Source organism: Grammomys surdaster, unplaced genomic scaffold (assembly GCF_004785775.1).
Source record: "Grammomys surdaster isolate TR1022 unplaced genomic scaffold, NIH_TR_1.0 172, whole genome shotgun sequence".
NCBI lineage: Eukaryota > Metazoa > Chordata > Mammalia > Rodentia > Muridae > Grammomys > Grammomys surdaster.
Genome location: NW_021604620.1, coordinates 778,063 through 799,130, shown reverse-complemented (window position 1 = coordinate 799,130; position 21,068 = coordinate 778,063). Strand labels below are relative to the sequence as shown.

Sequence of the window (21,068 nt, the reverse complement as noted above, 5' to 3'; positions counted from 1 at the left end):
CAACCCAACATTGCAGGAGAGGAGTGGGGTGAACCCCAGGGACTCACTGGTCATCCAGTATTACTGCAACAATGAACTTCAGGTTCAGTGAGAGACCATGTCTCAAGTACATGAATTGAGGGACCAGACAGTTGGCTCAGCAGTTAAGAGCACGTGTTGCTCTTGCAGAAGGCTTGGGTTCAATTCCCAACACCCACATGGTGGTTCACAACCATGTGTATATATCTCCAGTTTTTGAGTTTCTGACTGTCTTAAACATCAGACACAAAGTTGGTATACACACAGACATTCAGCCAATACATTCATATACACAAAAGAAAAAACATGAAGTAGAAGCTGGGCATGGTAGTTCCTGTACTCCAGAGGGAAAGAACAGCCTGGTTCACATAATGAGCTCAAGGTCAACAAGGGATACAGAGTAAAATTGTGGTTCAAGATAAGCAGCAAAGAAGACTGTGGTAGAGACTGATAAAATAAGACACCTGATGTTAGTGCTGCCACCTCATGCACACGCAGAGGCAGGCATACTGCACACACACACATATTGCATAGAAATTGTCTTTAGAAAAGAATGGTTTCAGCCTGGCGGTGGTGGCACACACCTTTAATCCCAGCACTTGGGAGGCAGAGGCAGGCGGATTTCTGAATTCAAGGCCAGCCTGGTCCACAGAGTGAGTTCCAGGACAGCCAGGGCTGCACAGGGAAGCCCTGTCTCGAAAAACAACAACAACAAAAACAACAACAACAAAAAGAATGGTTTCAAATGTCCTAGTTCTTATTTTAAAGACACCATTAGGCCTAGAGAGATTGTTCAGCATCTAGGATCACTTGCTGTTCTTTCAGAGAACCTATTGAGTTGTCAGCATCCATGACAGAAAGCTCACAACTGTCTGTAACTCCAGCTCCATAGTATCCAACACCTCTGGCCTCTGTATGCACTACACTCGGGTGCATACCCACATGCAAACACACACATTACACACAATTGAAAATAATAAAACTAAATTTTTAAAAGACACTATTAAAGAGAATGCTGTAAAGAGTATGGTGACTTTGGTAGTAATCAGCACAAAGTGCTGCAGCAGTACTACAGACTAGGAATCTAAATAGGTATCTCAATCTGATGGCTATGGGATTCAGGATCAAGAGTCTGGCAGGTTGGGTTTCTGAGGATCCTGTTTATTTCTCAAAAGGCCACCCTCTTTCTCTGAACTTGTAAGGAGAGTGCACTTTTTGGTGTCTGTGCTTCTATGTCCCATGGTCTGATTGAGGTGTAGGGGCTTAGACTACAAACCCCTCACAGAGCCAGTAAAGTTCCCAGTATGGATTTGGGTGACGTATTTAACTGGACTAGGACTCAGGGCTACTTAAGTCTTCTAAGAACATTATCTGCAGCCTATAGTTGACTTTACATTTTAAGTTCAGGTCTAGAAGTACTTCAGGGAACCCAATATCTAAGTCTGTAGGAGTTCTGGGTTATGCAGGACAGCTGGTCAAAGATAGAGACACTGCAAGATAAATTTCAATCAAGCAGCAGTGGGATCTGCCTCTCAGGACTGAACCTGAGTTTTAGTGTTACACAAAAGGCACTTGTAGCAAGTCAGCTTCTGAATACCATACTCTTACCTGATCTAGGAGTTGTCTTAAAAGAACAATCACCTAAATGTTGCTCAATCATAGGAGACTTCCTGGTTTGCCAGGCTTGTCTCCCAACTAAGCAAAGATCCATAAAATCACAGGTGACTGACAAAAGGCTACTTCAAAGCCTAGGTGCCATTACTCCCGAATTCATGCCAGACACAACAGTTCTTCTAAAAACCTGCTGCATCAGTCATTCAGTATTTCACAGTAATACACGTGGCAATACAAATCTAAATTGAGTAAGAATGTGGCAAAGTAGGGCCTGTGAGACCGCTTAGCCAGGAAAGGCCCTGGCCACCCAGCCTGACCTCTTGAGTTTGATCCCTGGAACAAGGAAAGAGAGAAGCAATTTCTTCAAGTTGTCCTCTTACCTCCAAACATGTGCTGTGCTGCTTGCAAGTGTATGGCCAAGTGTGTGTGTGTGTGTGTGTGTGTGTGTGTGTGTGTATGTCACACACACACACACACACACACACACATATTTAAATGTCGGGAACAAAAAGATAAAAGAGGGAGTTGGAGAGGTGATTTATGGTAAAAACACTGGCTGCTATCACAGAGGACCTGGGTTTGATTCCCAGTTGCCCACATGTCAGCTCACAACTGTCTTTAACTGTCCCATTCCCATGGGATCCGACACTGTCTTAGTCAGTAGCTGTGAAGAGACACCAAGACCAAAGCAGCTCTTATCAAAGAAAGCATTTTAATTGGGGGCTTGCTTCACAGGTTTCACAGGTTTAGCCCATTATCTTCATGAGCCTCGTGGGTGGTGTGCAGGCAGACATGGTGCTGGAGAAGTAGCTGAGAGTTCTACATCCCAATCTGTAGGCAACAGAAAGAGAACTGGGCCTGGTGTGAGCTTTTGAAACCTCAAAGCCCAATCTCAGTGACATGCTTCCTCCAATAAGGCCACACCTCCTAGTCCTTCACAAAGAGTGTCACTCCATGGTGACTAAACATTCAAATACAAGAGCAGAGCCTGAGGAGCCATTCTTATTCAAACCACCACAAACACCCTATTTTGGACTCCTAGGGCAGCAGACGTTACATGTGGTGAACAGACTTACTTACTTAAAAATACCTATATACATAAAAATAAAAGTATTTTTTAAACATTTTCAAATTAAAAGCATGACAGAGTAAAACTGAAACAGGAGTGACTGTCACTGTTGACAAGTCAGTCAGTGCTCATGTGCTTGTTTGTAATTTAGCTCTTTTACTTCCAGATTTCAGATTCCCAGGAAGACATTCTGTTCTACAACTGCAGAATCCTGAAAGTTGTGACATATTTAAAAGAGAAAAAAATATGGGGGTAAGTCCCCATACCCATACTTAGGGAAATAGAAGCAGAAGGGTCCAGTTCCTTTTTAAATAGTTGCAGACACCCAGATTTAGGGTGGGTATTAGGTAGGAATAAGCAGCAGAGTATAGCTCACCGCTGACAGTTTGAAACAGAAGGGGCCTCTGAAACTGAAAGCTGGGAGAAGGAAGGACCATAAACTGTGGGAGACGCTGGATTAAGTCCAGCTTTATCATTTCTCTTTTCTTCGTTAGTCAGAAAAACCAAGGAGAGTTTGGTTTCTAATGCATGCATCTGAAATGCAATGTGTTCTATGGTTATAACGAGCCTTCTGTGAAGAAGGAGGTATGAGAGCAAGGAGTCCTGTGTAAGCATTTAAAGGCAGATGGCTGGAGCCAGTTAGTAGTGCGCATACCTTTAATCCCAGTGGGAGGCAGAGGCAGGTAGATCTCTGAGTTCAAGGCCAGCCTGGTCTACATAGTGAGATAATGTCTCAAGGAAAAAGAAAACACTATGAAACAGAACAGTCATAATCCTGACAGTATCTTTCAATATGAAAAGTTGATAAAGTCACAAATAAATCATGCTGAACTAGTTTTTATGTTAAAGCCTTGGACTCAAACGTACCTTCATTTGACTATGTCTTATGATTAATATGGAAAAGGTTTTTTAATCTTCTAGATGTTCCAGAAGCCCTTAGGGTTGGTGATACCCCACAGATACTGCAAACTTCATTTTAACACATTGCGTGGCTGTGAGCGAGCGCAGTGCAAGTTTTTCCATGTGCCTGAACAGGGGGATGAGAAGGTAAAGCCCTGTCTGAGGTGGAGACAGTCTCACCTCACTTATTTTATCTGACTCTCCCAATGCTCTGATAACATAATAATCTTCGCCTGGGCTTATGCTTTATATAAATTATATGTGTAGGTTCATACAGTGTCTTCTGTGTTTGTCAGGCTGATCTCAGGCTCCTTCTGCCTCAGCCTCCGAAGTAGCCCAGACTAAAAATGCATACCATACTTTGGCTCCATAGTTTTGACATCTACTTATTAATGTTTCTTTTTCCTTACTGTGTAATAGGTAATATTCTATTCTACAAGTTTATCAGTAACTATCAGCAAGCATTAAGGTTGATGGGCATTTTCACTGTTTCCCTATTTGGATACTAAAACACTGATACTCTTGGTACTCTTTTCATGTCTCCTGGTGAACACAGACACACAGTGTCTGGAAGTTCTGTCTACATTCCATCCTTGCCAGCTCTTAGCATCATCACAACCATAGTGGCCATTCAGCTGGCCATGGTGTTACAGACCAGAAATTCCAGAATATGGGAGGTGGAGGCAGAAGGATCAGTCTAGTACACATTTTAAGCCTGTGAATTAACTTAAACAACACCTCCTATTCTAATGTTCTAAACTCATAACTTTTTGTTTGTCTGTAAAGCATATGAAGGTAATTTAATGTTTTGTGACTTTTGTAGATCTGCATGGATGTGTTTAAGAAATACATAAGTGTCAATGAGCAGCGTCTGCTGCATCGAGCAGGTAAGGAATAACTGAATGATAATTGCACGTTCCTGTGAGTGGCTTCACATGTGCTGTTTTGTCACTGAGTGTTGCAGCTAGTCCGGAAGGTGGAAGGGCTATGAAATCTTGGCAACCTGAGGTTGAGCCCTGTGTCCAAACTGTGGAAAGGAAGAGCCAAATCTACAAAGGTGTCTTCTGTCTTCACACTCTTACCCCGTTACCTGCATGACATACTGACATATACAATAGTTTAATTTAAAAACTATCAGCCAGTCACTGGTGGCACATGCCTTTATCCTAGCTTTCAGGATGCAGAGGCAAGCACATCTTGAAGTTGAAGGCCAACTTGGTCTACAGAGTGAGTGTCAGTCGAGCCAGGGCTACACAGAGAAGCCCTGTCTCAAAAAACAACAAACAAGCAAACAGTAAAAATTTATTCTTAAATTTAAGTATAAAAACTGAATGCCTTGCTTAAGATTGGCTCTGTTGGCCTTAGAAATGATTAAAGAGAAATATTTTATTTTCATTAGTTTAAAAAGTATGTTCACCTAACAGTGTGAGTCCCTTACATACTCCTATTTCTTGACTTAGAAATTTCATTTACATATGTAAGGAGAACGCGTCTTGCTCTCTATGCAAGTCTACGTTAGATCCTGAGTCTCCCCTCTTTATCCTTCTCTTTCCACATGTTCCCTCATTGCCAGGGCAACATCCTATCAAGTCCCATACAGCTCCGTCAACAGTCCCCACTGCTGCCGTGTAGCCACATTGTGCCATGTCTCAGTCCTGCTGGCACTGTGTTGCCTTGCTTCTTTCATTGGTCTCCCTGTGGTGAATAGCTAGTAGCCTTCAAGGCTCAGTCCTTCCTGAGAAGATTGCTTCCATTAGCCTTTGTCTGCGTGCACAGCTTCACCCTTCCTCACCTTCCATCTCCTCACCATGCTGGATGATAAGCCCAAGAGGATACAAACTCAAGTTTATATGCATTTGTCCCCGGCACAGATCCTAAAACCATGCAGTGTGGCAGTAACAGCATGACAGCTCCACATCCATCAGCTTCTGTCTCATTCTCTGAAAACACCCAAGGGCACCCATGTCTAATATGAAATTGGTAAGCTAGAGGCAATAGGACCCAATATGAGAATTTTCTTATGATCTAGGGACTATGACAGCCAAGAAGTTAGACAGAAATAAGTGTAGGTGAGTTTTCAGGTTTCAGAGATCATTCCAAAGCTTGTGAAAAGAGAAGGACATGAATGAGAACCATAGGAAACTCCCAAGATAGAAAACTGTAAGCATCAGTGGCCAGAAGAAAACCATCTGAATTGAGAGAGAGAGAATGTGTGTGTGTGTGTGTGTGTGTGTGTGTGTGTGTACGCGCGCACGTGTCTGTGTGTGCATGCACATCCACATGTATGTATATCTGTACAAGTGTGTATGTGTGTGTGCATCTGTGTGTGTGTGTGTGTGTGTGTGTGTGTGTGTGTGTGTTGCAGTGTATCACTTCATGGTAAGTTCCAAAGGGCCTGAAGAGATGGTTCAGTGGTTAAGAGCATGGACTGCCCTTTCAAAGGACCTGAGTTTGGCTCACAGTTCTCATGATGGGCAGGTGATAACTGCCTGTAACTCCTGGACGTCCAGTACTTCCTCAGCACTTCCCTCATGTGCATCAGCCCACACACACAGTCACGTACACATAAATAAGAATGAAATGGGACAGACAATAGTGGCACGTGCCTTTGATCCCAACACTCAGGAGGAAGAGGCAGGCAGATCTCTGTGGTTTTTGGTTTTGTGAGACAGGGTTTCTTTGTAGCTCAGGCTGTCCTAGAACTAGTTCTGTAGACCAGGCTGGCCTCAAACTCAGAGGTCAGCCTGCCTCTGCCTTCCAAGTCCTGGAATTAAAGGCATGTGTGCCAGTGCCACCCAGCTATTACATGATATAACATAAAATTAAAAGTGATTTTTTTTTTTGCTAAGGAGATTTTAGCTAAAATGTGCAGATTTTGGGCTAAAATTTTGAAATGGGAACAATGACAAAGCGAACTCAGTCAATTTTAGTAAAATTAATGTGAAAAAACTGAAAGTGGTTAAGTGTACAGAAAATAGATGAAGGAATTAGATAGACATAAACTACTTTCTTAAAGGAAGTGGATAATTTCTTAGTCCATAACAATAAATTGAAATAAAAAACATTCCAGGTTAATATGTTGGCAAAGTTAAAGCAATGAGTAAAAAGTGTCAGAGTACCCCTCACTCCTCACCACATCACTGTGCATCTCCCCGTACGAGCCTCAGAGCCTTCTCTGGGAGTTGTGACTGTGGTGGCTCACTGTGCAGCTCACTTCACACTGTGCAGCTCACTTCACACTGTACTTCACACTGTGCAGCTCACTTCACACTGTACTTCACACTGTGCAACTCACTTCACACTGCAGCTCACTTCACACTGTGCAGCTCACTTCACACTGCAGCTCACTTCACACTGTGCAGCTCACTTCACACTGTGCAGCTCACTTCACACTGTGCAGCTCACTTCACACTGCAGCTCACTTCACACTGTGCAGCTCACTTCACACTGCAGCTCACTTCACACTGTAACTCACTTCACACTGCAGCTCACTTCACACTGTGAAGCTCACTTCACACTGTGTGCTTCACAGTGTGCATTCTGATGCTGAGCGTAGTTGACTTCTCATGTCACTGCCGTGCTCCATTTTGACTCTTTGCTTTCATTTTCATCAAATATTTCTGACATTTCTGGTCCCTTTCAAGAAATGAATTTATATAATATCTCTACAGAAGATTCATCTACTTTCGGCAATATGGGTGTCTTAAGAGCAGCAAATGACTAACTTTTTTTCCACTTTCAGCGTACATATTTCTGGAGTACTACAGAAAGTTTCCCCCAGGGATACACTTCAGTTTACAAGTGCTGAATGACCTTGTGATTTCTTTACTCAAGCATTGTTTATTGAAAGAAGTCTTTCAGGTAGTGCAGCTCAGCATAATGGCTAAAATGCTGGTAAGTAACCTGGTCTATGATCACCCTCTCTGTGCTCATCGTGTGCTTGTTTAAAGTTAGTGCTTCCATTTCTGCCTGCCATAATACTCCCCAGACCATGTATTTTTCAGTATAAATGAATTTGTAAAATGTAAGACCCACTGAGAGACATGGAACTGAGTGTAGTTTTTGTTTGTTTCTTTCTTTGTTTCTTTCAGCCTGCTCTGAAAATATTACTAAAGATATTTGAGTATGTGGCAGCTATGAAGTTAAGGAATGCTGTACCTGCTTTAATTGAGATTTTTTGCAAGGTATGATTTTAATCTCTTTTATCTCTAATAGAAAATAACAAAAGACTCTTCACACATAATCCTTATGTCGTTTATTCATGTTCTACTTGCTGAAGAATTCATAAATAATCTTTTTTCTCCTGAAATAGTTGAGAAGCACTCTCCACTGATTGAGAGCTCCTTAAACAAATCCTTCTAAGTACTGAAATACTGCTTTATTATAAATTATCTCATCTCCAGTTATTAAATATAGCTAAAGAATTCTTTCTCTGAAATACTTATGATTACAACAAAACAAAGCAGTATATAAATACAAAATTGTAACTAAAATAAAGTAGTTAGGAATTGGTTTTAAATTTGGCATTAAGCAAAATGAGAAATAAAAATTTTAATGCACCAGGCAGTGGTGGCGCACACCTTTAATCCTAGCACTTGGGAGGCAGAGGCAGGCGGATTTCTGAGTTCGAGGCCAGCCTGGTCTACAGAGTGAGTTCCAGGACAGCCAGGGCTACACAGAGAAACCCTGTCTTGAAAAACCAAAAAAAAAAAAATTTTTAATGCTACTTTAAAACACACTAAAAATTAAATGTGTATGTATGTGTGTGTGTGCATACATGGAGACTAGAAGCCAGCGTCACTTCCCAGCTTACTGGGTTAGGCCAGGCTGCCTAGACATCAAAACCCCAGGAATCCTGTCTCTACCTCCTCTACCTCCCTAGCACTGGGCTTACAGCCTGTGCTTCTGTGCCTCATTCTTCACGGGGTGTGAGCATTCAAGTTTAGGTCCCTGTGCTTGTGTAGCAAGCATCCCACCAGCTGAGTTATGTCTTCAGCTGCCAAGTTTAACTTTTGTTGAATGCTTCAGAATACCTGGTAAGCACCAACCAGCACTGGATAAAACTGGTGTGGTGGCAAAAACACCTGTACTGCGAGTCATCCAAAGGTGGAGGCAGGGGAGTCAGAAGTAGAGAGTTTGAGACCAGGCTAGACAACATGAGATCCTGCCTTTAAAAAAATATATATATATATAGTGTATATATTTCTCAACCACATCAGTTAAAGAGAACCTGAGACTGTCTATCAATGATTTGGTTCATCCTGGGCCAGGGGGTGTTGTGCAGAGGCTGTTAGTTCCACAGTTAGTATGGAGCCATTATTCCTAAAAGTTGTTTAATGTAGTATCAGCATCTGGAGACTTTCAGGGTCCACCAATGCCAATATAATATTTCCTTGAATGTTTTTACTCCTGATTCGAGCAGTATAATGTACCCCATCCAATAAACTACAGACCATGGAGAAAACAGAAATTCAGAGTTTATTTTATGTTCATAAATGGAGTGTTTTTTTATTGGATATTTTATTTGTTTACATTTCAGATATCCCCTTTCCCCATCCCTCCTCCAGAAATCCCCTATCCTATCCCCTCCTCCTCCTTCTTGCTTTTTTTTTCTTTATTAGTATTTTAAGTTAACATACAACGTACTGGGTTTTATTACAGCATCCTCATATATGTATCATTAGAGTTCTGATTTGTCATAAATGGACTGTTAACCTAACCTAGCTTGTTAAGACATATTCATACTTATCCTGGTTTTTGAGCAATTTTAAAGGATAGTTTTTGTTGTTTTTGTTTGTTTGTTTGGTTGGTTGGTTTTGTTTTGGTTTTGGTGGTCTTTTGTCTTTTGAGATAGGGTCTCATCATATAGTTCTGACTACCTAGAACTCACTACAGAGATCAGGGTGGCCTCAGACTCACAGAGAACTGCCTCCCTCTCAAGTGCTAGGATTAAAGATGTGAGCCATCACACCCAGCTAAAGGTAGCTTTGAATGGAACCAGTTACCGGGTTCTTCCACAGGTTTTATAGTTGCCTCTGTCCATCTGATCCAACATCACAGCATGGTGTAGCGTGTAGAGACTAGGAGGCGTGGTTTTGAGATGTTACAGAGTAGAACAATGACCCTCGGGTTCTTTCTGTATTATGTCATAAAGTTCCATAGCTTTAGGAGGGAAGCTGTCTTCCTTTTTAAAAATAAAATTGAGTATGCTTTATATCCAGAGGAGCTAAAAGACATAGTTCAAAAACTCAAGTTTGTAATAGACAGGAAGCAGTTTTTCACCAAAACAGTTTCCAGTTTGTTTAATCAGATGGCTTAGAAAGGAGTTTCTAGCTCAGAATTCACTATCGAGTTTAAGGCAGTTTCCCCACAAGTCAAAAAGAGGGATACTTGGTGAATTTCTGCTGTTCCCTTTAGTAAAAGAATTTCTGTCTTACTTCAGCTTTAAGTTCTTAATGACCAAATGGCACCTCACATGAAAAAACAACTTCTCCACTCTCCGGCTATTTTGTTATCCCATCTGTCTTAGGTGGAGTATCTATTGCAGTGATAAAACACCATAACCAAAACCAACCTGGGCAGGAGAGTGTGTGTTTCAGTTCACTTATCCTAATAATAGGCCTTCATGAAGGACACCAGGGCAGGAAACTGGAGTCAGGAATGGATGGGATCAGAAGCCGTGGAGGAAGCTGCTAACTGACTTGCTCCTCGCCCCTTGTGACTTACTCAGCCTGCTTTTTCATACAGCCCAGACCATCTGCCCAGGAGCAGCACTGTCCACAATGGACTGGGCCTGACCATATCAATCACTGTTTAAGGAAATGCCCCACAAGTTTTCCTATAGACCAGGCTTATGGAAGTATTTTCTCAATTATAATTCCCTCTTCTCAGATAACGCTAGCTTGTGTCAACTTGACAAAACAAACACATAAATATAACCAGGGCATCACCCCAACTTTTAATCCCTGCTACTCCATGCAAATCTAGATGAGGGAAGTAAGTCATACATTCTCTCACATATTAAAAACATTTTGAGGGGACTTAGGACAGGCTCAGTGGGTAAAAGTACTTGCCATGAAAGCATGGCGACCTGAGTTTCTGACCCAGAACATACCATAAAGAGCCAGCACAATGCTGGCTCTGTAAGCCTGTCACTGTTGAGATGGGGGACAGAGACAGGAGAATAGCCAAGAAGCCAATGGAGACAGATAGTCTGGGGTGCATAGATAATGACGGACACCCTGTCTCAAACAAGGTGGGAGATGAATTTACTTTCAAAAGTTGTCTTCTGACCACATGCAGCCATGGCAAGTGTGCTCCCCAAATAACACACACTTCATTCATACACACACACACACACACACACACACACCACAAAAAATAAGTAAATAGTAAAATATAAAGATCTCAGTGTTCAAGTAATTTCTCAGTAGGAGAATATAACCACAGTAGACTCTGAAGAAGTATTGTTCATACACCTTCAGCTGAGTCAGTCTCCCAGTCATGGGGTAGCACTTGGTGGCCAAGTCACAGGACCTCTAGCCTTCCCAACATCTTAGGATAACTTTGGGATATCTGCCTCCTGTTCATCCAGTCTCAGACCACGGGCATTCAGGTATTTTAGTCAGTGCTCTGCAAGCTGTGGCACATGAAAACGACAAGAAGCAGGGCCTGTGAGAATTGAGGGGAAGTCTCAGAGTTAAGTAGATGACTGCGTTCAGGCAGGCAGTTGTATAGGTTGTTAATTTATTAAGTAAAAACCAGTTCTTCACTGGCAAGGGCTGGGGTGAGGCCCAAGACAAACTTCTCACCATTTACCATAAGGGATGAGGCATCGATGCCAGACCAGAGCTGCAGTGGGACAGACAATGCCAACCAAATAGGAGTTACATTACAGCGTAGTGGAGGCAACCCAAGAACAGAAAGTTCAAGTTTGATATTCAAAAATATTGTTCCCATGTTCACTTGAAATTCTGAGGACATGGGTGCTTCTCAAACGCTTGATGACATTATGCTTCAAATGCTGCTAATAAGCTTTGATCTCCCAAGTCCCCTGTGCCCGTGCCTGACTCTGGCTGCCACTGTCTTACTCGTTTCTCACACACTGGCCTCTCAATTTGTTCACATTTTTACAAGAACGACTACTGGGTTGTTTTCTTCTTCTGCAGTTCATTGAAGCTGGGATGGTGCCTGACCCAGAGCACTTGAACTATATTGTTAAGCTTTTACACCAAGCACAGGCATCCCAACAAGAAATATCTGCAGTTCTGGAAGCCAAATCCAGGTAAGATAGGAGACTGTCAGGTCTGTATCTTGGTGGGGACCTGAAATCAGGACTTGTCTCAGCACTCGTGTCTCGGGGGTAAGTTTGTCACCCATTATAAGCCCTTCCTGTCTCTGACCACAGCTGCCCTGAGTCTGACTCTGCTCAGTCCCTCATTTAACTGTGGTGTCCACTAACGGCAAAAAAGCTTCTCTTCACTTACATTTGACTGCTTGCTTAACTGTGCTTAATGTGCTCCAGTGTGTATGCAAATCGTGTTAGCTTTTGTTTTCTCCCTGCCTCACTCTTATAAGCTTGGTGCTCTCCCTTCCCCCTCGTTCACTATTTCTGCTCAGCTTATGAAGCCCCAACCATTGATTTAGTCTCTGATTTGGTATACTGCCATAGGACTGGGTGTCCCTCTTTGGGAGAGCACTTGCTGGCATGCACAAGGTTCTAGGTTCCATCTCTAGCAATGTAAAAAGCAAACAAGTAGTGCTGCAATAGACATGTATTGAAAAAAGGGAAAGCAAATCTGTTAGGTTAGAAAGATAGTAAAGTGTTGATCACATGAGTGTGAGGACTTGTGTTTAGTCTCTAGCTGGTCATAGAGACTTGTGATACTGGTACTGAGGAGACAGACAGGTAGATCCCTGGGGTCAGCTTACCATCGAGCCCTGCTTACTTAGTGAGTTCTGGGTTTAGTGAGAAACCTAGTCTCAAAAGCAAGGTAGATAGTACTGAGCCCATGCTTGGTCTCAGAGATTTGAACCTTACTGGGGTGGTGAGAGAATGAAAGAAAGACAGACAGAGACAGAAATACCTTGGATCAGGTAGGTAGTCTGGGCTCTTTGCTAGGGAACCCATGGCCCTCCAGAAGCTCAGCATGTGTATTATATAGAGTTCTACATACAGCTGACCAAGGAGGTTGGTAATTACACATAGATTAACGAGGAGGCAAGGTCTATGGTATGCAGCTGGATCAAGAGGCAGGCTGCCATCCTAGTAGGATAGTCCAGGTGTAAGCATCAGGGGAGACAGCTGTGGTAGACATTTCTGCACACACTGCCAACATCCACACATGGACCACAGGAGAGGGTGTTACCATTTCCCTCTGAGTCACCCTTGAGAAAAGCCTTGGCCGTTCTTCTGTGAGTCTGAGGCTCTGGGCTTCCTCTGCTCCCTGCAGGACAGATGCTGAGGAGTGACACTTGAGGTGGATCTCTGAGCACCCACACACCCACACACACAGTTATTTCTTTAAAAGCAAAAAGGCATAGACATAGATTGTAAATCATCAGGAATGGAGGGATCAGTACAGACCCTCCTGCCACTGAAGAGATTGCTGTGAGCATTAACTGTGAACTCAGCAACAAGGATGAAATGGGATGATTCCTAGGTCTAAATATTTGTATAAACGATAGAAGAAATTTAATCTACAAGTTAAAAGCTTCTAAAAAAGCTATCCCAATGGCCAGAGAGTCTCTCTTGAGAAGTCTACTCATTTTTTAAAAGATGAGTCGAGTGAAATTATACATAATTCCAGAAAATGGGAGAGACTAATATTTATTGGCCTATATTTCTTTATTTCTGCAGTTGACTTGTCTTTGTTTGCACCCAAGTGGTCTCACTATATAGTCAGTGCTAGATGTGGATACCTAATCCTCCTGTCTCTATCTCCCACGTGATAGGGTGTGTGCCACCATGATTAGCTTATCAACATTTTTGAGGCAAGTATTACCAATAGACAAGAAAAGTGGGCCCATCATGGTGGCACACACCTTTAATCCTACCACTCAGGAGCAGAGGCAGAGAGGCAGAGGCAGATGGATCTCTGTGAGTTTGAAGTTAGTCTGGTCTATATAATGAGTTCCAGGACAGCCAAAGCTACATAGTGAAACCCTGTTTCAAAAAAATTAAAAACCAAAGTGGGTACAAGAAATGAAGAGATGCCAGATGTGGCAACTCAATACCTGTAATCTAGCACTTAGGAGACAGAGGCAGGAGGATCAGGAACTAAAATCTAGCACTGGCTACATAGCAAGTTTGAGACCAGCCTGGGTTACGTGATACCCTATCTTCAAGTTGTGGAGCTGAGCAGGGCCTCAGTAGTGAAGAGCACTGGTTGCTCTTCCAAAGGACCCAGGGTTGATTCCCAGCACCCATGTGGTGGCTCACAACCATCTGCAACTCCAGTTCTAGGAGATCTGACCCAATCTGTTGGTCTCTGATATTACCAGACACTCATATGGTGCACATATATACAGGCGAAACACACTTTTAAATGTTTTTTTAAGAGCTATACACCAGTATCTTTCATGAGCTTAAATGTGAAAATCCTTGAAAGATTGGAATGAAAGACAAATTCTTTAACTTGGTACAGAATGATGTAACCAAGCAGCAGGCACACTTGGCTAAAGATGGGAGGTTTCTCTTCAGGACTGAGAACAAGGCAAGACAATACCCACACTTCATTAAGACCATTGGCCCATACCTTCCGGCCCACGTGATAAGAAATCAAAATAAAAAGTGTATAAATTAGAAGTAAAATAATATCCTGTACTTGTAGGTGACATGAATTGTAAACCTATGTGACAACCCTAATGAATGAGTATAGCAAGGTTGCAGAGTGAACACCACCCCACAGATCAACCATGTTCCTGTACAACAGCAATGAGCCTAGGAACCCATATCTAAAACAGCACTATTGATCATAGCTCAAAACATGAAATGCTAGGTAGAGAGTTTACAGAACATACTCGAACTGTATGCTGCAAGCCATGAAATGTTGAAAGAAATTAAACATGCTGTTTATGAACCGAGAGACAAAATAAAGATGTCAATTCTCCCTAAGTTCATCTATTGATTTAATTCAATTCTCGGCTAATTTTTTTTGTAGATAGAAAAATAATTTATTTAGCTTCACATAGTAGCATATACCTGTAATACCAGTACTTAGAAGGCTGAAGCTAGAACATCAGAAGCTGGGACCAGAAGTTGGCTCAGCAGCTAAAGGCACTTTCACCAAGCCTGATGAGCTGAGCTCATATCCAGAACACTTGGAGAAGGAGAAAACTGACTGCCACATGTATGCTGTGGTATGGGCATGCCCACATTCAACATATACCCACATACATAAGCATACTAAATAAACAAACGTGGTTTTTAGAGAATCTGGCTGTAAAGAACGTTTAGGGTATTTTCTGTGCAGTAGCCTTTCTCAGGACATGGGTAACGTAGGGATGAAGTCAGCATAACCAACTCTCTGTCATTTGAAGGTTGCGAGTGAGGCAGCTGAAGAACTGGGACTGTGACGTAGACTCAGCCTTGAGTGAAGTGCAGGTAGGACATTTGTCTTCAAAGAAACTGCTGGGCCCTGAAACCAGTGACCCATGTGTGAACGATGCACTTTAGGAACCGCTTTAGAAACATCCGTTAGAGGAAGTGCTAAGGAAGAAAAGTCTGGTAGTTATAGTTTAAAGAATAATATTTTGAAAGGTAAGCATCTGAATTTCTAAAGCTGTGGAATGAAGATGGAGCTTGGTAGGTCTCTTTGCTAGTGTGTACACAGCCCTGGGTTCTAACTCATCCACCTGCTCCTCACCACACAGTAATCTAGGATTGCTATTTTAAATTAATCCTCAAAGTTCCTGAGTTAACTTGTGTCGATCTGTAATTCAGTGCTGGGCAGAAGCTTGGCTGACTAGATGGCTGAGGGTCTGAGCTGATGAGAGCCAGGACCATAGTGCACTTTCCTGACATTTCGATTAAGAAAGAGAGGGTGGCTAGAGAAATGGCTCAGTGATGAAGAGCTCTTGCTACTCTTGCAGAGTACCTGAGTCCGGCTCCTATCCCATGTCAAGTAGCTCACAGCTCCCCGGAACTTAAGCTGTAATATGCTGCCCCTCCTTTGGCCGCCAAAGGCACCAGTATACATGTATGCATACCCAAACATAAACATACACATGTTGAAAATACACATAGTTAAAAATGAAGTAGGATAAGAAAGAGGAGCCCGAAAGCTGCCTCTGCTCTACATGTCTGTCGTGCTCCCTCTCATTGTAGGCTTAGCCTGGCTCAGATAGTAAATCTTTGACCCAACCTGTGCACTGCCTCAGAAAGCTTGTCTTAGTTTGTAATTGAAAGACAGTCAGCTTACTGAAATTTCTTTTGTGGGCCCCAAATCATAAATGGCCAAATAATGGTAAAGTGTGCTCCCTCCAAAAGCAGTACAATAATACTGTGTTGCTACAGAGATGCTCGTGCACCTTGGTGACGGTGGTTCTTACGAAGTTCTGTACCATCAAGTCCTGGAGCATTTGAGTAACCCAATACATGTCAGACTGCTGCCCTGAGAAAAGCGCAGTTCAGTGGTATTGCTGTGTGTTGCTCGTCAGATTGTCAGTTCCCTTTAATCCCAGCACTTGGGAGGCGGAGGCAGGTGGATTTCTGAGTTCAAGGCCAGCCTGGTCTACAGAGTGAGTTCCAGGACAGCCAGGGCTACACAGAGAAACCCTGTCTCGAAAAACCAAAAAAAAAAGATTGTCAGTTCCCACTTACTCTAACAGATTCCGTGTGCCTTCGTGTGCCTGTGTGCTAGCATGTGCTTGCAGAGACGGCACAATTTTTACTTTTTACCTCTTCCTCCTCTTCTTTCTTTTTTTTTTCATTTTTAATAATTTTAATAGACTTGTAAAGAAAAAGGTGACTGGACCAAATTGGGAAACCTGTACATTAGCATAAAAATGGGCTGTGAAGAATTTGCAGATTTCCAGAGATTCTGTGCTTGTGTTGCTGAAACACTCACAGAAGATTATAAAGAAGAAAGGCCAGGTGTTCCTTTTTGTGAATTTGCTGAAACAGGTAAAATGTTACTGTTTTGTTTTGAGGATTGTGTGGTTCTTAGCTGGAGGGTGAAACAGAGGCTTAGCCCATTACAGGTTTCAAATAAGCTGAAATCTGTGGGTTTTTCCATCTACTTATTATGTTAGGTTATAGTTATAAGGACAGAAACTGGTTTTTAGTATTAAAGTTTTTGTAGAACATGAATGTATTTTCTTTTTATTTAGGTTAATTATTATGATATGGGGACACCCAAATTTTTTTTATTCCACTGATGTTTCTACTATCTACAAACCAAAAAATGTTGTGTAGTCTTTAAAAAGACATTCTCTTGACATTCTCACTATGCAACTTGACTTGGCCTTACATTTGTAATCTGCCTCCAAGTGCTAGGATTACAGAAGTAAGAGAATACATGGGGTTTCAAATGTTGTTATGAAATGTCGTTACTATGGCCTCTATCAGGGAATAACAAACTTTCTGTAAAAGGCCAGAGAGTAACTCTCCTAGACTGTACATGCAGCCCATACAGTTTCAGTTTTTAAACAGTTCTTTGAGAATAAATCCACTGTTGGGCTGTGTATTGTGGCACACACTTCTAATCTCAACACTTAGGAAGCAGAGGCAGGTCAATCTCTGTGAGTTCAAGGCCAGCCTGGTGTACAAAGTGAGTTCCAGGACAGCCAGGGCTATGTAGAAAGAGCCTGTCTCAAAACCACAAAACAACAACAACAAGGCACTATTAACTTTCAGGGTGGGTTTATTGGCAGGACAGGTTGTCAGCACTAGGCCTGTGAGGTGAGATGTGCCATCTTTCCGTGTCTGCTTTATGTTTCAGTCAGCAAAGACCCGCAGTACAGCGAGGTGGATAAGACTTTGTTGGGAAGGATCGGAATAAGCGCTGTGTACTTCTATCACAGACTGCTGCTGTGGCCCAAGGTACCTACCTCACCATATATTAGGTTGATTTGATACAGAGAATCTTACTTTTAAAATTAGAAACAGAATATGGAGTAATCCTTCAAATCAGAAATTTTCTAATAATCACTTCAGCTACGACAGACATGAACCCTGACTACTTAGTGAGTTCTTAGTTTTCACACCAAGTAGATGTGGAAAGGGGATAATGAGACACAGGTGTGCACAGGGGGTGACGACACCAACTGCTCTATTAGATTCTGGAGGCCATGCTAAAATATTTTATTTGAAAGTTTTGAATTTATAATTTATTTAACAACTCCCGAGTTGTCATTATAATTTTGAAAGAGCACAAATTATTTTTCTTTTATTTACTTATTTATCTATTTGTCTATTTATTTATTGAGACAGGGTCTTTCTATATAGTCCTGGCTGTCCTGGAATTCGCTATATAGACCAGGCTGGTCTTGAACTCAGACATACTCCTGCTTCTGCCTCCTGAGTACTAGGTTAAAAGGCATGCACAAACCCTGCTCAGCCTCACAATACCTTTCTTACGATGAACCCAGGATGTTCACAACCATTGAGGCTCTTTAGAAATCACCCTTGAATACTCTAAGACACCACGTGCCACATCCCTGTCTAACCTGTAATAGAGCCCATGTGTAGGTGGTCTAGTGACTCAAGACGTACTGCTCTGTTTAATTTCATTTGGTTGTATGTGTGCATGTGTACATACATGCATACATATATGTATATGATGGCATGCATGTGGTAGTCAGAGGACAATTTACAAAAATTGGTTTTCTCCTGCCATTAATGTAATCCTAAGGATCTAACTCAGGTCATCAGGCTTGTCATCAGAGCCTTTACCCTCAGAGCCAAGTCATCAACCTTCAAAGCTACACTGTATTTATTACATCCTTTACATTTCCCTGAAATGATCAATTGAATTGAAGCCTCAGTAAAGTCCAAACAGAGGGCATGAAAATCCAATGTGAAGGGAAGAGCTGGGGATGGAATCAACAGAACCTGAGATTAAGTATGGTCACTGTTAAATTAAGTGTTAAAGCTCAGGTTCCGTTAGCTCTGGTTATTTCAGAATTGAGTGGCTCTGTAGGTTCACTTATATATAAGCAGCATACACCCAGACTGGCTGAACAGAAAGTCTATCGGTTTCCAGATTTAATGCTCACTGTGTTGATGTGTGGCAGGATGGGTCCTTCTGTGCTGCGGGCTCTAGGGGAAGGGAGTCAGAACAGTCATTTCGTGGACATGAGTGCCTGCCTGCACACTGGAGACTGTTGAGCTACTGTCTTCTTGACAGTGTACACATTTAGCTAACACTTTAGACTATTCTGATTTATTTGGTTATTTCTTAGCTCATTAAGACATTGGTGAATTTTTCTATCTTAAAAAAATTAATTATTGTCCTCAGAGAGTTGATTTTGGATATCATCTTACTAGAAGGTGGTTTAGGATGTGTGTGTGTGTGTGTGTGTGTGTGTATGTGTGTGTGTGTGTGTTCTGATTTGTTTTAGCTTTGCTTTGGGTGGGGGAAGACAGGAATCTAAATACCCCTAACTGTCCTAGAACTATGTAAACTATGCTGGCCTTGAACTCACAAAGATCCCTCTGCCTCAGCCTCCTGGATGCTATGATTATAAATATGTACACCAGACCCAACTCAAGCCCATTCCTTTCTGAATATAAGGAAAAATCTTGAAATTAATCTAAAAATTATCACCTGAAGATTCATTTATTTATTCGAATTAAAAGTATTTTCACATCATAATAAAAATGTGGTTGAAAAGAGTACAGAATATTAAGGGTCTGTAAACTAAGACCCATGGTCCACATTGTGCTTACAGCCTGTTTTTGTATAGCCTACAAGCTCAGAATTTTTTTTTTTTTTTTTTTTTTTTTTTTGGTTTTTCGAGACAGGGTTTCTCTTTATAGTCCGGGCTGTCCTGGAACTCACTCTGTAGACCAGGCTGGCCTCGAACTCAGAAATCCGCCTGCCTCTGCCTCCCAAGTGCTGGGATTAAAGGCGTGCGCCACCACCGCCCGGTTGCTCAGAATGTTTTTAATATCTCCTTAACTTGAAACATTTATATATATATATATATATTGTGTGTATACATGTGTATATATGTGCTTGCCCATTGCTGACACATGTAGAGACGTGGGTGGTTTCCTTCTGCCATTGTTCCACCTTATGTTTTGAGACATTCTCCATGAAGCTAGAACTCTGTTTCAGGAGACTGACTAGCCAGCAAACTTCAGGGAGCCTCCTGTTGCTGCCTCCTCAGCACTGGGGCTCTAAACCTGTGCTACACTGCCCAGTGTTTACATGATGCTCGTGATCCAAACTCATGGCCTGATGCTGCATGGCAAACGCTTTACCAGCTAAGCCGTCCATCCTCCCAGCCTTGCCTTATATAGATACAGTGCTGGGGAACAGACTCAGGCCTTCACACATGCAAGCCAGGCACTCTACCATTGAATTGTACCCCTTATTTTTTTATTCAAAAAATGTGTATCAGGGGACTAGAGATATGGATCAGAGGTTAAGAGTACCTACTGCTCTGCCAGAAATCCTGAGTTCAATTCCCAGCACCCACATGGTGGCTCACAACCATCTGTAATGGGATCTGATGCCCTCTTCTGGTGTGTCTGAAGACAGCTACAGTGTACTCATATAAATAAAAGTAAATAAATCTTTATAAAAAATGTATATCAGTATTTTTGCCTGAGTGTGTGTGTGCACGTGTGTGCACACCATGTACATGCTGTTGCTATGGAGTCCAAAAGAGGGCATCAGATCCTTTGGAACTAGAGACACAGCTGGTTATGAGCCACCATGTGGGTGCTGGGCTCTGCTCTTCTGTAAGAGCAGCCAGGCTCTTAACCACTAAGCCACCTCTCCAGGTGCTTTTTTTTCTTTTTATATTTTTAAAGAGTTATTCATTAAAAACAATAGAATTTCAGACACCAAATGTAGCTGTCAAAGACTAAAGTACTTACTGTTGTGGTACTGAAGAGCTAGTTCACTGGTTAAGAATAGGTGCTGCTCTCACAGAAGACCCAAGTTCAGTTCCGCATCCAGAGCGTAGCTCACAGCCTCCTGTAATCCTAGCTACAGGGGACCCAGCACCCCACCTGGACTCCTCACATACCTACATCCCTGAACACATAGCAATAACTTAAAATGAAAAAATCTTTTTCTAAAAGTATTTATTGGCTGGTCATGGTGGTTCATGCCTTTAATCTCAGCACTTCAGAGGCACAGACAGGCAGAGTTCTGTGAGTTTAAGGACAGTCTGGTCTAATTAAAATTAAGGTATTTATTGTTGAACTACTAACAGTGATAGTTATAGGCTGGCCCCTAGCTTAAAATAGTAATGAACATCCAAATTCTTAATGTCCAAACCAAAGACAGTC

At 42.1% G+C, this 21,068-nt stretch overlaps 1 protein-coding gene across 1 annotated transcript in view; it reads left to right on the top strand.

Annotated features, from left to right (window-relative positions):
- The window catches only part of Topaz1 (testis and ovary specific PAZ domain containing 1), a 51,749-nt gene that overhangs the window by 24,073 nt on the left and 6,608 nt on the right, over window positions 1–21,068 (top strand). Inside the window, exons 7-15 of the mRNA XM_028767420.1 lie at window positions 2,868–2,953; window positions 3,623–3,748; window positions 4,425–4,488; window positions 7,344–7,495; window positions 7,693–7,785; window positions 11,770–11,885; window positions 15,143–15,206; window positions 16,553–16,727; window positions 17,545–17,645. Of these exons, the coding sequence (XP_028623253.1) occupies window positions 2,868–2,953; window positions 3,623–3,748; window positions 4,425–4,488; window positions 7,344–7,495; window positions 7,693–7,785; window positions 11,770–11,885; window positions 15,143–15,206; window positions 16,553–16,727; window positions 17,545–17,645 (977 nt within the window). The remainder of the gene's footprint in view (window positions 1–2,867; window positions 2,954–3,622; window positions 3,749–4,424; window positions 4,489–7,343; window positions 7,496–7,692; window positions 7,786–11,769; window positions 11,886–15,142; window positions 15,207–16,552; window positions 16,728–17,544; window positions 17,646–21,068) is intronic.